The sequence below is a fragment of the Cervus canadensis genome, chromosome 1 (assembly GCF_019320065.1).
Source record: "Cervus canadensis isolate Bull #8, Minnesota chromosome 1, ASM1932006v1, whole genome shotgun sequence".
Taxonomy (NCBI): domain Eukaryota; kingdom Metazoa; phylum Chordata; class Mammalia; order Artiodactyla; family Cervidae; genus Cervus; species Cervus canadensis.
Window position 1 is genome coordinate 78,006,272 of NC_057386.1, and position 18,190 is coordinate 78,024,461.

At 37.7% G+C, this 18,190-nt stretch overlaps 1 protein-coding gene across 3 annotated transcripts in view; it reads left to right on the top strand.

Moving 5' to 3' along the window:
* SLC7A11 (solute carrier family 7 member 11) overlaps positions 1-18,190 on the top strand; it is a 246,381-nt gene that overhangs the window by 72,412 nt on the left and 155,779 nt on the right. The window contains exon 12 of one of the 3 annotated variants that reach the window (XM_043486254.1): positions 8,397-16,298. The exons of the other annotated variants lie outside the window; for them this stretch is intronic. Coding sequence (XP_043342189.1) covers positions 8,397-8,464 — 68 coding nt within the window. The 3' untranslated portion in view covers positions 8,465-16,298. Of the gene's footprint in view, positions 1-8,396; positions 16,299-18,190 lie in introns of those variants that run through there. 3 annotated transcript variants of the gene reach the window in all.

An 18,190-nucleotide genomic window follows, 5' to 3' on the forward strand; every position in this document is an offset into this window, starting at 1 on the left:
TGATGAATTTCTGTGGCCACAGGGTGCCAGTATTGAACCGCGTTTCCTTTGACAGCGTTCCTGGGATGAGAAGAAAAAAACGTGCTCTTAAGGGAACAGTCGGATGTGCAGAGAGCTTTTTTCCGCCATCTGTAACGGAGTGTTTAATTCTTCTGGATCTTTATTTATTTATTCATAGAGGCACAAGCTTCTCACCCAAGGAAAAGGGAGCAGATACCCCACCGATGTAGTGAAATTCATGGCGCTAGCTAGAGCCGGCAAACCCCAGCCAGGCTTCCCCGCAGCCCTTTTACTTGGCTGCCTCTCTTTATAGTCAAACCTCATCCCAGCTGAGAGTGAATGGGATGGCTGGAAGCTGATCCTTCTGCTCCGGGCATGATGTGGAGGACAGCTGTATTTAAAAAGAATCTTGAGTTATAGACAGTCACTACAGCAGAGTGACTGCAGCCCATTGTGGTGGACAGTGATTTTGCAAAATCAGAGTCCTAAGAGCATAGTCTGCATACTGTGTGTCGTGATCAGTTTGTTTATGGTATTTCACTGAAAGCTGCCACATGCATTTGACAGATGCCTCATGAACCCTGCAGTGCAAGCTTTTCAATGAGTTTAAGCTTGTCTACATTTCTTAGGAGGTGAAACCATCTTCACTGTAAGGGTAAAATGAAGCCAGGCCTGTGAAAGGGTTTTGAAGGCTTCTCAAAAAAAACATAAATACTGTTATTCTTATTAAGATTTCTGGGAATGCTTGGTTTTGTGCCAGTACTTCAATAGGCTTATTCACATTTGGCTGTAGCTCCCATGCTTGTACCAGGCATGGTTGGGTAAATCAGATTTGCAGGGTCAGAAGTTGTTTCATCTGATTTCAAAAACAATTACTGAACATGAACGGCAAAGCTAAAAATCCTACAATTGCTGTTTGGTCTTATATAACTAAAAATATCAAATGCAGACTCAGTGGCTCAACTTTATTTAAAGAAATATTGTGGGACTGATTTATCCCAAAAGCCAAAGACCTTATATGGGTAGGGATGCAGTTGGAGGCCACAGGCCTGCAGCTTTCCAGGACAATCAGGAAGCTTCCTTGGAGGCTTGGTTGGGTCTGCAGAGCTCCACTGTCTGGCCTCATGGCTGTGGATGACCTGGATAAAATTGGTAGGACTCCAGCAGCTACTCAGAGCCCAAATCAGTCACTCTCCTCAAACCTCCATTATGATGAAGATTATTCAAATCTCAAGGGCTTTCCCAGTGGTTCAGTGCAATGCAGGAGATACAAGAGACCCAGTTCTATCCCTGGAATGGGAAGATCCCCTGGAGTCGGAAATGGCAACACACTCCAGTATTCTTGCCTGGAAAACCCCATGGACAAAGGAACCTCGTGGGCTACAGTCCATAGGGTTGCAAAGAGTCAGACATAGCTAAAGGGACTTAGCACACTTGCATGTCCCACCTTCCCAAGATCCACCACAGAGAGTGTAGGAAAGTGACAGCAGGGACTGTCAACAGAACTGATTGAACAGGGAGGCAAAGAAAGAACTGTGTGTAGAACCAGACGAAGGATTCTTCCGCCTCAATGTGCTACTGAATAGAGGATCCAAATTGAGTTTTTGGGAAGGAGAGTGTCACAGGAGAGAAGCAACAGGGCCTCTTAAGTTGTTCTCCCTGTGTTTGGAACCCAGGCAGCATTGTGACAAGACTTGGTAAAATGTCTAAGAAAGCCAAGGGCTAAGGGCTCCAGAATACAGAGGTACACTTTTGGAAAAGGCTTTTGTTTTGGGCATGGAGGAGCAGATGCTGCAGAAAAAAAGATAGTTGTTAAAAAAAAAAAAGAAAAAACCTCATTAGACAAATTCATGTGTAGTCACACAACACACACACATGCACACACACACAAGAATGGCAGTTGTTGTGGAGACTAGTTCAGGTAGGTACCGCAGGACTTCTCCAGAGAGGAAGGACTCCTGAGTATGCCAACATAACCCCACTGCTTTGCATTTTGCCATGAAACTCTTGTTATTTCAAACCATCTGTTAGTCCCGGTTTCCTCTCTGCCTACAAAAGCCACATCTCCCTTACTATTATTGATTGATATTTACTTTTCTGCGTTCTGTTTTTTCTAGGATAATTGTATCATTTCCTTTTTCTGTAAATGTGAACTTTAATTGCTCTTGAGTGCTCCCCTGTGCTCCACATACGTCTCAATGTCCAAAGTGGGCTGTGACAAAATAGAATTCATTCGGGAAGTGTGTACATAAGAGCTTACCATTTACCAGGATGGTGCCAGCCCCTTTGTAATGAATGTATATTATAAATATTAGTGTGCTGAGGAAAACAACTTTGGGGAACATCATTATAAAATAAAGGATGAAAAACATACTGGCATTAAATTTTGCCTGTAAGAGACTGTTACAGGTGACAAGTCATAAAAGAGGAAAAAGATGACCAGTCTGGATGAGAGATGATGTGGGTCTGAAACCATCAAGACACTAGGACCCAGGGGCTTTAGAATTAGTAGTAGTTTGAAGAGGGTCTTTGGGGACTGATTACAGTGATGAGAAGTGGACAAGAACTAATTTCTTAGGAAAGTAGAGTCACAGAGTTCTAAGATAAAATGACCTTAGAAATCACCCAGCCCCGTGGTGCCTACATTTTAGTGTCTTATCAGAATCACAGGCTTCTGGGCCCCACCTTCAGTTTCTGATTCAGTAGGTCTAGGATGGGATTTGAAAAGTTGCATTTCTAATATGTCAGGTGATTCTAATGTTGCTTGTCTGGGGATTAAACTTGGAGAACCACTGATCTAGTCCAAGTCCCTCATACTTCTTTATTTATTAGTTAACTTTTCATTAAGATATGATTGACCCATAACATTGTTAAGTTTAAGATATAAGACTTGTTGACTTGACATATTTATATATTGCAATGTATACAGTGGTAGCATTAGCTAGCACCTTTATCATGCTAAACATCTTTATCTGTTGTTGTTGAGAGCAGTAAGATTTGGTCTCTTAGCAACTTTTATCACAGTATTGTTGACTATATTTGTCAACAGTATTTGTCTTTGTCTGACTTATGTCACTTAGCATATGCCTTTCAGATCCCCATGTTGTTGCCAATGGCAGAATTTCCTTCTTTCTCATGGCCGAATAATATTCCAGATGTGATGTGTATACCACATCTTCTCTATCCACTCATCTGTTGATAGCCACTTAAGTTGTTTCCTTATCTTGGCTGCTATGAATATTGCTGCAGTGAATATAGATGTGAAGATTGCCTTTTGAGATACTAATTTCAGTTCCTTTGAGTACATACCCAAGGGTGGAATTGCCAGATCATATACTGTAGTTCAATTTTTAATATTTTTTAGGAACCACTATTCTGTTTTCCACATTGGTTTACATCCCTTTACATTTCCACATTGATTTAGATTCCTATAAACAGTGTATAAAGGTTTCTTTTCCTCCATGTCCTCATCATTTATTATCTCTTGTCTTTTTGGTAAAAAAACCTTTCTTATGCTAAGGTGAAGCTGTTCTCTTATGTGGTTCTGAGTTTCATTTCCGTGATGATTACTGCTGTTGAATACCTCTGCATACACCCCTTGGGCATTTGTATACCTTCTTTGGAAAAATATCTATTCAGGTCCTTTTCCAATTTTTAAATTGGAATATTTTCCTCTTTGCTATTGAGTTGTGAGTCCTTTTTTATTTTGGAGAGTACTCACTTATCAGGTGTTATAGTTTGCAAATATTTTCTCCCATTCTGTAGATTGTTTTTTTCAATTTATTGATCATCACCTTTACTGTGAAAAAACTCTTTAGTTTAATGCAATCACATTTATTTACTTAAGTTTTTGTTGCCTGTGTTTCTGGTAACTTATCCAAGAAATTGCCTAGACCAATATCAAGGATCTTTTCCCCTATATTTTCTTCTAGGAGTTTTATGTTTTCAGATCTTAGGTTTAAATCTTGGATCTATTTTAAGTTAATCTTTGTGAGTGGTATTAGGTATAAGTTAAGTTTCATATTACTTATTCATTTATTTTTTTGGTGTGTATATATAATTTTCCCAAATACATTTATTGAAGAAACTGTCCATTCTGTATGGTGTGTTCTTGGCATTCCTGTCAAAAATTAGTTGGCTGTATACATGGGAGTTTATGTATGGACTCTTCATTCTGTTCCACTGATCTGTAGGCCTGTTTTTATGACAACACCATACTCTTTTGATTGCTCTGTTTATAACATAGCTTGATATATAATCAAGTATTGAAATGCCTCCAGCTCCGTCCTTATCTTTTAGGATTACTTTGTGGTTCTAAGCAAATTTTAGGATAGTTTTTTTTTTTCTATTTCTGTGAAAAATATCAGTGGAATTGTGATTGGGATTGCATTGAATCTTTAGATCACTTTGGGTTATGTGGACATTTTCCCAATATGACTTCTTTCAACCTAGAAACACGGGATATCTTTTCATTGGTTTGTCTTCTTCAATTTCTTTCATTAGTCTTGTAGTTTTTAGTGTACAGATCTTTAACCTCCTTGGTTTTATCTACTCCTAGGTGTTTTAATTTTCGATACTCTAGTCAGCGAGATTGCTTTCTAATTTCTCTTTCAGATAATTCATTGTTAATATAGAAATGCAACTGATTTCTGTGTGTCGGTATTATATCCAGCAATTTTACTGCAATTCATTTTTTAGTTCCAACAACTTTTTACTGGTCTTTGGGGTTTCCTATGTATAAGATCATGTTGTCTGTGAACATAGATTATTTTACTTCTTCATTTTTGACATGGACACCTTTTATTTCTTTTTCTGCCTAATTGCTCTAACTAGAACTTTCATTACTATATTGAATGCATCCTTGCATTCAGAGATAAATCCCCCTTGATCTTGGTGAATGATCCATTTAATGTGTTGTTGAATTTGGATTCCTAATATTTTGTTGAGAAGTTTCACATCTGTACTCACCAGAAATATTTGCCTGAAATGTTCTTTTCTTCAGTGTCTTTGTCTGTACTTAGTTTCAGGGTAATTGTGCTCAGTCACTCAGTTGTGTCTGTCTCTTTGCAATCCTTTGGACTGTAGCTCTCCAGGCTCCTCTGTACATGGAATTCCTCAGGAAGAATGCTGGAATGAGCTGCCACTTTCTCCTCCAAGGGACCTTCCCGACCCAGGGTTCAAACCTGCATCTCTCACATTGCAGACGGATTCTTTACCAGTGAGCCGTCAGGGAAGCCCATCGTGGCAATGCTGACTTCATAAAATGAGTGTGGAGGTGTTCCCTCTTCTTCATACTTTCATATATTTTCATGTTATTGATTTGTGTATTTTTGTTTCAGCTTAAAGAACTCCTTTTAGGATTTCTTATAGGGCATGTCTGATGGCTACAAATAATCTCAGCTTTCCTTGGTCTGGGAAAGTCTTTATCTCTCCTTCATTTCTACATGATAGCTTTTCTGGGTAAAGTATTCTTGGTGGTAGTATTTTTTTTTTTTTCCTGAGCATTTTAGATATATAATCCCATTCTCTCCTGGGATCCCAATCCCAATCTCTGTAAGATTTCTGCTGATAAATTTGCTGATAGTCATATCAAGATCCCTTCATATGTGATGATCTTTCTTGTCTTGCTGCTTTCCAGATTTTCTTTGTGTCCTTGATTTTTGAGAGCTTCACTACAATGCATCCAGTAAGGATCTCTTTGGGTTGAATCTGTTTGGGAATCTTTGAACTTCTCATACCAATATGGCCATATCTCTCCCCAGATTTGAATGTTTCCCTCATTATATTTTTAAATAAATTTTATGCATCTTTCTCCTCCTCTTCTTCTGGGATTCCCAAAATATGGATATTCTTTCTTTAGATCATGTTCCACAGTTCATATAGACTTGCTTCTTTTTTATTTTAATTTCTTTATTCTCCTCTGACTGGATAATACCAAGAGATCTGTCTTGATGCCCACAGATTCTTCTGAGCCTGCATATTGAAGCTGTCACATTTTTCATTTCATGTATTTTATTCTCCAGAATTTCTTGATTTTTAAATGATTTCTGTTTGTTGAATTCCTCATTCTCTTCATGTACTATTCCTGAGTTCATTGACTTGTCTGTGTTCTCTCATATATCACTCGGCTTCTCTCAAATCATTATTTTCAGTTTGGTCACAGACCTCCATTTACTTGGGGTCAGTTGCTGGAGTAGTATTGCATTATTTTGGTGGTGTCATATTTCCTTCATATTTTTGATGGGTTTGTGCTGGTGTTTGTGCCTTTGAGGTGAAGTCACCTCTTCTGGCCTTTTCAGACTGGCTTCAGTAGGGAGAGCCTTTCACCCGGAGGCAGCGATGAGAGGACTTGCTGGGTGAGATGCAGGGTCTTTGGTTCCTGAGGAGGCACAGTGATTCAGACTCCATGCTACTCCACTGGCTGACCTTGGCCAGAACAGGGGGATCTTTGATGCCTAAGGCTACAGAGGACAGGCGGCAGATGGGGCTGTTAGTACCTTCAGAGCCTGAGGTTGCTCTCTGCCTGGGGAGCGGTCTAGTTGAGGAGACCCCTCTTGGAGCCTGGTCTGATGTGCGGACACTCAGGCTGTACTGGAACTGGGGTCGTAGGACCAGGCGCACGTGGCACTACGACAGTGCCAGGCCCTGGAGCACAGGCCCAGCTGCTGCGGGCAGGGCACAGGCGTCTAGGGTGGCGACACGTGCACCTAGCCTATGGAACTGGTACTTGGGTTTCACGGGCTCTCTGCTGTGACTTGTGATGAGGGGAGGGAATATGGCGGTGGCAAGGGCCCTGGGATGACAGGGTGCACTGGTGGCTTGGGCGTGGAAGGCAGAATGCAGTAGTGGTACAGCCTTGGAATGGTAGGCTAAAGCCTCAATCTGCCCCCACCCCTTCCCACCATGCGGAACACTCACAGCAGAGCAGTAGCACAACCCCAGGAGTTGTTTCTTAGAGCTGTGTGTTGAGACTCCAGGGAGCCAGTTCCCTGGAGTAGCAAGGGGGCACAGGGCAGGGGTAGCAAGGCCCTGGCAGGGGTAGCAAGGCCCTGGCAGCGACGGTTCCGAGCCTCAGCCTGGGATGGGCGGTTCAGGGCAGGGGTAGCCTGGTCCCACTCTTGATGGGTCAGAGCTCTGACCTGAAACCTGATGGGTAGCCCCCCTGGCAGTGATGGTTCAAGAGCCTCAATCTGGGATAGGGGTGAAGCTCAGGGTACAGGCAGCCTAGTCCCAGCAACGATGGATCTGAGCCTTAACCCCACTACCTGCCAAGGCAGGACACAGGCCAGGAAGGTTGCCTTGGTAATGGTGGAGCAAGGCCTGGGACTGGGGTGGGCAAAGAAGAGTGGCGGCTCTGGTCTCATAGCAGGAAGTGTGCTGTGGTACCAATCTGAGAGTGGGGCACAGCAACAGCTGGGACCCTCGAGGGCAGGTCTCACCTCGGCAACAGCTCCAGCCTCTGGGAGTAGATCCAGAGCCCAGAGCCTTGATTCTACAGATTGCTCCCTCAGCTAGGGTCAGCATCGCTGAAGACTGAGAGACCCGTGTACCAAAAGCAGCTAACACCCACGATGGTGAGGCTTGCTGTGATCCTTCTGCTCTCCTCCTCATGTGGTGACCTTCCTCTGAAAGGATTCCTTCCGGTGCCCAGCAGTTCCCTCCAGGGAGGTGGGATAATGGCGGCAAAATGCTTCCTTTACTTTCCCATGTGGCCATCCTTGATTTTTGAGCTCGCCATGTTTTTTTGCTACTGCTTCTGTATTGTCTAGAGCTTTGCCTGAGCTGTTTTCTTCCATTTGTAGCTGTTTATTGTTCTTGGTTTTCTTTTTTTGTTTGCTTGGTTTAAGGGGAGAAGATAAGCATCCCTGCCTTCTGTCTTGCTGATGTCATTCCCAGGTCCCTCATTCTATTGATGAAGCAAATGAGGCCCTACCTAGGAGATAATATGTTTTGCTCAATAATATACTACAAGTTGAGACTGGAAATTATATTCTGATTCTTCTGATTTTGCTGCAGAATTGGATGTACTCTCATAGGTGCAAAAACAACAAGCCACTTTTAGACTCAAGATGAAGTGTAGTTTTGAACATCTATTTATACCTTGGTCCTATTGTCTCAAAAGATGTTTAGCCTTCTGGTTCATGAATAAAAGTCTTTATCTGAACACAAAATATTAATATACTCTTGCTGAGAAGCCATCATAGGAAGTTACAGAGGTGACAAGTAAATTAATTGAGCATGATAGGATTTTAACAAAATAAATATTTCTTGAAAGTGCTCTATGAAATAGGTGGTTGTGGGTTTTCAATATTCAACCCCAAATAACTTGCATTTTGTTGTTTTTATGCATTGTGATATCTGTGCATTTTAAATTTCTCTTCTTTATTTCTTTGTAGACTTTATAACCAGAACATTACAAATAATACTGGAAGTTGTGCCAGAAGAAGATTGTCATAAATTATGAATTAATGCATTTGAAATCTTGGCGTTCAATCCTTGGCTTTGTTTCTGCCCAAAGGCTGAAACAAAAAAAAATGGGTCTTCACTCCATTTTATGAAAATCCAGAGGATTGCAACTTTGGGGATCGACTAAAGGAATCGGTTATTTCTATTTAATTTTCCAGTGTTTTCAAAGTGGTTACTAAGAAATTTAGTTATTACTCCATGTAGTTCTAGAAAGCTGATAGGCAGATATACCATAAGTTCATATGATCATTGAGTTCCCCATACCTACCTGTTGAGGTTAGGGAAAAAGACTATAGAATGTACAATTACTATAGTCATCTTTGTCTGTAAGATATCTTATGGCTAAGAACCTTCAAATTGAAGACTGAGATGTTTTCTGCATATAGGGGTTTTGTAAAAACAATTTTTATGTACTGTAGATGACTGTACTGTGAAAATTGTTTTCTACTCTTTTGGGTAAAGAAAAGTGTGTATCATCGTTATGGACAGTGGAAAGAAATTTATTTTACATAGGCATAGCATTGCTTCCCATAGATACCAACTTAGATATCATTCATATTTTAAAGGATTATATCCAGAGCATTTTGAACAAGAACAGAGTGGGTATGCCTAATTTTAATGAATCCATTAAAGAAGAGCTTCTAGGGGTTATTGTTTAGGAGGCAAATACAGGAATAATGTTTAAGCAAAAAAATATCCTTGAGAATATCATGTTAGGATTTTTTTATTCATTCGTTATCAGGAAGCTCCATGGATACATGCCATTTTGTTTTCATGGTAGCCTAATTAGCCAATTAGCCAATTGATCAGGAGAAGATGTAGCACCTTTCTTAGAGTAAAGCAATAGTTAGTTTGGTATTAAATTCTCTTAAGCACAGTTATATGTTTCACTAATAATTTACTGTTTGATAAATGTGTCTAAATATGTGCCTTTTAAATCTTCAAATTAACAATATCAACAGAAGACAGAAATCACCAAGAGAGAAAATGTCCAAAATATATTGCCTAGATCTATGGTTCTATATATATTGTTAGTGATTCTGAATAATATTTTAATTTCAAAGCTGTTTTTACATGGTGATGAATTTTGACAGTTTGTACCTTTTCTCTTTGGGCAAAACTGCCCAGATCAATTAGGAAAAGACATATGCAGGAGGCTCGGGTTCAGTCCCTGGGTTGGGAAGATCTGAAGAAGGAAACAGAAACCCACTCCAGTAGTCTTGCCTGGGAAATCCCACAGAGGAGCCTGGCAGGCTACAGTCCAAGGGGTCTCAAAGGATTGGACGTGACAGCATGCACGCATGCTAAGGAAGAAACGTCACTGCTAAATAAGATTTACAATTGATGTTTCTAAAAAAATTTTCCATTTCTGTATTTAGGATTGGTCAGTAATCTCAGTAATCTCTTCACCTTAATAATCATTCAACTTGTGAAAGAGATGACTAATAACAAATTCATGGAAAGAAACTGCATGCAGTGTATATATTCAGACAGGTATTGTTATGCTAGGTTTAGAAAACATTGTGGAATTTTCAAATAAGAATACTATAATGAAATTTCTTAACTCTTACTTAAGTCTTGGATTGAATAGTCACGGCCAGAATATTTTTCATTCTTTAACTTTTGTCCATTTGAAAAAAAGAATTTTTGGAAAAATTATACTGATTAAAATTAGTAACAGATATCGAGTTCATAGGCAGTTGATAATAATTTGAAACAATTACAATTCATTAACTTTCAGTTCATCAATTTCAATTACAAAATTTAATTAATTAAATTTCAATTTAATGTATATCTGAGATTGAAATTTTTTTTGCCCAAACCTGGTGTTTGGGTCTTTAGATGAATTTATAAAAATTCCTTCCTTTTCTCTTACCATGGGTTCTTAAAATTGGATATGAAATTTATACTTCTTATATCCATTTTTCTACATCTCTTCCCACTGAATATTTGCTAAAAGTAAAAACAAATTTCTTGTATACTATTTTTTATAGTCTAGGCCCATATAATCTAAACCAGCAAACTCTTCTGGAATTTTTCTTTCCCCTAATGGGAAAAAAGTAATGGTGAAGCATCATGGAGAAGTTTGTATACTTGATTATTCCTGAGGTTACTGTACTTATATCAACAGTGACAGATAGGTCTCCTCATTTTATTTTTTCTTTAGTTTTGGTTCTAGTTTCTCTTTAAAAGGACTTCCCTGGTGGCTCAGATGGTAAAGCATCTGCCTACAATGTGGGAGACCCACTTTCGATCCCTGGGTTGGGAAGATCCTCTGGAGAAGGAAATGACAACCCACTCCAGTACTCTTGCCTGGAAAATCCCATGGATGGAGGAGCCTCGTAGGCTACCGTCCATGGTGTCGCAAAGAGTTGGACACAACTGAGTGACTTCACTTTCTCTTTTTAATATATCATTGTACAAATTGACTAGATTGCACATTATTTTCATCATTTTAAAAAATGATTTTATCATTGTTGAATTTCTAATTGCAATGCCATTTTAATCAGATGGAAAGTCAGTTAGCAATTTTTTTAAAGTGATGATTAATTTGTATTTCTACTTATTCTTAAGATACATCATGACAAGACACAGGCCTTCTGTAATCATTCATTTAATATTCACATTTATTTGAAATGGTTTTATGTCAAGCAGATTCTAGTTTGAAAACTCTCCTACACACTTTTTTGTATATGTGTATTTTTATACTAAATATTTTTTTCTCGTATCTTTAGGAAAACTTTTTCTCATATATATTTTTTATATATCGAACTTTTGTATGTGATATATTTGTACCAATGTACATTTTCAAATGTTTAGATACATTTTATCAGTTTATTATAACCCAAAAAGTGTAAGTAGACAATATAGTTTACAACAACTAATATAACATTTTCAAATGTTCTGCTTTTTTGGTACATAGATTCTCAAGTGTTTAATTATGAATTAAATAGATTTAGTAATGACTTTCAAGGCTCAAGCAGTCTGATAGATGAAATGGAATGACACTCCTCACACAATTATGAATATTTCAGTAAAAATTTTTGACCCCCTTTAAAAAATATTGGATTATTTTTCTGAGAATTTTTTCTTCTGTGTAATGAAGAAAACTGACCATTATGATTGGTGTCTTGGTCAGCTAGAAGTAAACTCCCTTCTTGTCTTTCATTAGGAGATTAAAGAGTTGTCTTAGAAAAGATGGCCAAACATAAACATTAGATGTGTGTATATACACATTTGCATACATACTTGTATCTATTCCGCTTGTGAGGTGCAAAATTAGGGCAGAGTATTAGCTTACATTAGCAGTTCATGGTGGTTTCTCTAACACTAAGATAATATATGTTGAAGCAAGTTTCTAGATTGTTTTGTGTGTCTGGTACAATTGTTTCCCCACTGCTATTTGATACATCAACATGGTTAACATGAGTATAATTACATAACTCAATAGAATTCTAAGTTGAACTGAATCAGTCTTCAGGAAACTCAGTATCTCTAGTATTTGAGATGTATGTAATGCCAACTTAGAAAGGGCATACCTTTGACCTGTAGCTGATTTCTTACAGTCAAGGAATGGGTTATGAAGAGATAGAAACTGATAGAGGGTAGGAGGAAATGAAAGGTAGTGTGTGATTGGAGGTAGCAATATTCTGGTCTAACATTATGCAATATAGTCAGAGAAATTTGTAAAAATTAACTGCTGTACGCAGATATCCCTAAAAGCTAATGAAATGTAAGGTTCAGTGCCTGTCACTTAGACGTGCCTTTGTTCGGGTCCTGTACCCCATTTTGCATGAGGAGTTTTGTGTTACTTTTCTTGAAGAAGATTGGCAAAATTATATATATACTTCTGGCCTTACAAAATCTGCATCTGTCCCTGTGAGAACAAACGAAGGACTCTCATTACTTTTTCTACTAGAAATCTCATTTGTTGGATATATTTTTAAGGAATATAGTTGTGAGTTAATTTAATTATTTCTCTGTAACTATAGAGTGGCTTTCTCCTAATATGTATTATATGTAATATACAAGGAGAGAGTTGCACTTTTGACATATTTTATGTGTCAGTTCTGAATGATAGGAAAACAATGAATGAGATTTTAATTGTAGCTCTTTTTCTTAGTTTGGAAAGAAATATGGAGATATTTGAGGTTTGAATGCAGATGAGTCAAGGAATTTTATTTTAGTTAGACCCTGCTTCATTTCACCCTGTGTGATATGCTGTGTGTTGGTATTGATCGTGTCTACAGAGCTACATTTCCTGACTTTCCTAACCATTCAAAGTCAGGAACCAAAGCATGTCATTGTGTAACTGAAGAGACGCTCACGGCGGATGTAAGTTAGTGTAGATAATGAGTCATTTTGACAGCTTCTGCTTACATTATTTATATATAGGTAAAAGAAGTATTAGGGCTTCCCTGGTAGCTCAGTGATAAAGAATCTATCTGTGATGCAGGAGATGTGGGTTTGATCCCTGGGTCAGGAAAATCCCCTGGAGGAGGGCCTGGCAACCCACTCCAGTATTCTTGCTGGGAAAATCCCATGGACAGAGTTTATTACCTATAAATGTATTTTAGGTTAATTTTCTGATAAACTTTTTAATTTATCTCGATATATATAATACCTAAAAATGTAACATCTAGGTATTATTAGTACTGTACTTAAGAAGATATTTTAATAGTCAATTTTGGGAGATAATCCTTTCTTCTTTTTGTTGCATTTATAAATTAGTTGGCATCTAAAAATAAATGCTTGGTCTATTTTTAGATCTGATACAAATTCACAAAGGTGTTCATCATGGTCTTGCCGAAAGTTCATCAGTTTTCCATATGTTGTGAGATATTGTCATCTCATCAGGATAAGTGATATTTTTGAACCATTTCTCTGTTCCTTTTAGTTAATCAGTGATTCTCTTTATTTTTCTTTTTTTTGACAAGTTATTTTCAAAATAAGAGTGAGCCTTAATTTAATTTTACACAATTACTTGATATTCTTAGCATGAAATTACCACTTCAGTTAGCTGTGGGTACTTAGGAGGCCCTGCCACCTTCTCTTTGTTACCATTGGCTTTAAAATATCGGTGGAGGATGGTTATGGTCTCCAAATAGTTATCTGTTACCTGTGTGTGTTTTGGCTACTTGGACCAAGGGTACATTTATAGTATCAATAACTGCCTTAACAGTTTTATAGATAACAATCTCTCAAGAAAGAGAAACTGTGGAACATTAGATATCTGGGAGCCATACAGATGGATGCACTGGTTTGAAAGTGAGCATACGTTTTTCCCTCAACAGATACACTACTGATTTTATTTTTTAAAGTATGACTTTCAAGTGAATTAATTTTTTGGTTAGAAGATTTGCTTCCTGAGTCCTTGTTACCTCTTGTTGCAGCCTCTAAAGGGCATGTTGAAAGCTAAAGAGAGAGAAAAAAAAAGACCAATGCACAGTTATCTCATTTGCAGTAGCGACTGTATTTGAGTTGTGCAACAGGGTATTTTGCACAGTATCTTGTGGGAAAACAATCTAGGCCTTTGGATGTTACAGCTGTGTAGCTGGCTGGGTTTGAGAGGCCTGACTTAAATGAGGATTGTGAAGTTAGACTCAGCTTATTTCTACTGATTAGCATGCCTCTGTGCATACTTGGAAATACATTCACAGTGCACTAGAAGGCGATGCAGTTTGGTTCCCTGGTTGGAGTTTGAACTGTCTTATTTTAAAGGATTTCTGAATTATTTTTTCCTTACATTTCTCCTTCATTCCAAATCTTAACTCACTGACTAATGGACTATAAAGTAAAAATACTTTGGAAGAGTAAAACACAGATTGTTTCAAATGAATGTATGCTTATAATAGAACAGAAATTATCTACATTAAACTACTGTGCATGTCAATTACTTCAAACACTACCACATAGCACTTTTAAATTACTCTGGAAGCAAAAAAGAAATATATATATATATGTGTGTGTGTATATATATATATATATAACATATATATATATATATATATATATATAACATATACGGTTTTCACACAAACCACAAGAACCATTCAAAGATTTTAAGTGGTCTAGAATTATTTATTTTCTTTTTTTTAAAAGTCTGGGATTATTTTAATCCTCTTTTTGGAGAAATTTTTTGTCTGATGGTTTTCCCTTGTGAATGTTATTACTACTGTTAGAAATCTAGAACTAAACTATTGATGCTTCTATCTTGAAAACAGGGTTCATCTTTTGCCAATATCCATGTTCTAAGAATGGCATATCACTCGACTCTTGCTTATTGTGAACACAGGCATTTGCCCCCAATTTTTTATCTTTTTGTATATGGATTATAGCACTATAGTCATGAATTTTCAGTGGTACCTCTCAGTATTTGGGGAATGTTGCAAACATAAGCATTGGATGTGTTAAAAAAACAAAACAAAACAACAAAACATCATTTATTACCATGTAATGCAGTGTCTTCTCTTAGGGTAGACAAACGTGTAGAATTGTTTCACGGATGCTACATGTTGATTATCTGCAGTTTTATAGTAAGTACAAGTCACAAAAAGGAAAAACAAAGGACTTCTTGTACTGGATGCTTTGAGAACTTAATTTTTCCTAGTTTGCTATCAGAGTTTTGATGCTGGGTTTGTTGTGCTTGGTTTTTAGATTTCATAGGGTATATTAGATGGTAGCAATGCACTGGTAGAGATGGTTTTTACTTATTGACTCTGAATTCATTTCACTTTGAATCTTTCATGTTGTCTTCTGTATGTATAACTGTATCGACCCTATAAAAAATGGGTTTAGTGAGTTTTGTGTTCAGATTTAACCTGGTAACAATAATTTGTTTTTCAACTATCAAGGGACAGAAAATATCCATGTGTATTGGTATGTTTATTAACATATTATTAGGTACTATATGTGAATGTATTTAAATGCCTTTCATAATCTCTGGCAAGAATCTGTAATTTGCACCAAGGGAATCAATTTAGCCCAGTGGGAAAATAGTTCGGTTACCCTGGAGGGCTGTGTCGGCAGCTGTCTCTTTGATCTGTGCTTAGATTGTAATGAATAGACCAGGCAGCCAGCCTTGTCCATTAACTTGGGTCTGGAATGCATTCCCCATGACCTTGGACTGTTTCTCTGATTGGAAGAGGGAGGGAGGCGGGTTTGGCCTGATGCTCTCAAGTAGAGGAACAAGAAGTCCAGCGGAGGGAGAAAGCCTCACCGTTCAAAACGCTCTTCATCTGTGGCAGTGATTGTGATTGTGAGCCTTGGCAAATGGGATTGTGTGTATTTCATACAAATTTTACACAATATCCATTGATAAATTCTTAAGGAGCAAAATTCCTTTTCTGCATCTGTATTCCAAGATAATAGAAGTACTAAGATATTTATGAAAATACAAAAGACTCAAAGGGACTTTCCTTTGTGGATTGTGCAGTGTTTCTTAGGATTCTCTGGCACTGATACCTATACCAGCATGTGATATGTGAAATAAAATGGATTTTTCTCCAGCTTAATGATTGCCCTCTGGGGAGAGTTCTGGTACAGCAATCACACTACCAGATGGTGTTTATGGGCTATTTGTGTAAGTGGTAAGATACTATGAAATAAGTGTGCTTTCCTCTGGTGGAAACTCTTGATGCATGTGTTTTCTTGTGGAATAAATTTTGGTGCAATATGATGTCACTCAGTGTTGCATTGCATTTATTTCAGTTGTATTTATATACCTGTATACCTGTCATGGTTCTGGTTCAAACTTTGTATACCTATTTTTGTACATATTTTTAGTATAAAATACTTTAAATGGAAATTAAATAAACATTTGATAGTTTACCTAATAAAATTTATGCTGTGTTTTTATTTAGCATACATTTTTTTTTAGTGTACATTCCATTAAATTGAAGATTTTGGTTTTAATGATTGGATTTATCACTAATTATATAAATTCATTGGAGTGTCTCACTTCAAAACAATTTCCTATACTAAACCCTGAAAGTGTTGGTGAATTCAGCAAACACTGTAGACACTCTTCCTCATTGCCTACATTTGTCCGTCCTCTGCCCTGAAATATCTAGCAGCTTCTCTTCCATTTTTGCCTGTCCTAGTTCGGTCTTCTTATTTCTTGCATCTTAACAAAAGTCGTATATCCCGTCTATCTCTAATTCAGCCTCACATGTTTTCCCAGGATGTTCTTTCTAAAACACAGCAATGGTAAAAATCCTCGATAGTTTCACATTTATTAATTTTTTTCCCCCTGGGTGGGTAAAACCCATACTTCTGTATACCATACACAGTACTTTCCATAATTTGCCACATTTCTTTCTCCAGCTACAAATGGCCACCTCCATATTCTCTGCCACAATATTAAATGCCTTTTTAGTAGTCTAACAAAGAAAAAGATGCCATTATTCCATCTGACATAGTTGAAACAGTGTAGGGATTCTACAGATACCTACAGGAATTATATTATCCTCCCCCATTGATGTCTTCTATGCCCAACATAGCATACTTCTAGCCAACATTCAAGTTTGAGTTCAAAAATCACTAATTCCAGAAACTTTTTCCAAGTTGGGTTAGGATCTGACTGCTGACCATGTTCATCTTCTGCAGCACACTTCTTTAGTGGAACTCATAGTGCAGCTTTGAAATTGATTTTGCCTAATTCCTTTCTCTGCCTGCATTTGCAACATCTAGTTATCTTTTACTCAACTGAAGTATAATAGGTGCTCAATGTTTTATTTGATTTTTATTTACTTTTATGTCTGTGCTGGGTCTTCATTGCTGTGTGCAGGCTTTCTCTAGTTGTGGCAAAGGGGGCTACCCTCTAGTTGCAGTGAGGGGGGATACTGGTAGTTGCAGTGTGCAGGCTACTCACTGCAGTGGCTTCTCTTTGCTGCAGCACCTGGGCTCTGGGGCTTGCAGGCTTCAGTAGTTGTGCCTCACGGGTTCCAGGGCATGGACTCAGTACTTGTGATGCACTGGCCTAGTTGCTTCTTGGCACGTGCAGTCTTCCTGTGCCAGGGATCGAACCCATGTCCCCTGTATTGGCAGGCGCTTTCTTTACCACTGGACCACCAGGGAAGTCTTCAGTGTTTTAGATTCATAAATTCAATAAATGAACAGTATTGGTTATTCATTAGGTTTCTTGGTAAGTTTTTTTTTTTTTTTTTTGGAAGCAGTTTGTATTACCTTTAAGCAGTCTCTTCAATTCTGTGGAATTCCGTGAAATGTCTTACCTTCAGAATGTAAGAAAAGTGGAGCATTTCAGTCTTTCTTTTCTCCTCTTCTTTCTTTCTACCCCCTCCTGCATCGCTAGTTCACGCTGGTAAGTGGGCCTTAAATAGACAAAATGGCAAATGACCTACTATGAACTCATCCCATGAAAAGATATTTGGGTTCCTATAGTCTTGATAAGGTATCTTTTTCATAAAAGTATCATGAAAACAAATAACAGTCTGAAATAGCAGAAGAAAATCTGTATCTTTGATGATTCAGCTTCTCTTTGAAGTAGACACAGGAGATTAAGTAGCACTTTTTCCTAATGATATATTTTGGGTGAACAATAAGAAAGGAAACTACTAATAACTTTTGCACCTGTTAAATTTAAACACTTCAAGAGAAATACAAACCATGTGATATGTATTTATACTTATTTTATATACTTATCTTAAAGTTAATGAATATGAATAGAAATGTATTTATTGAAAATGTGTTAAAAATTAGATAA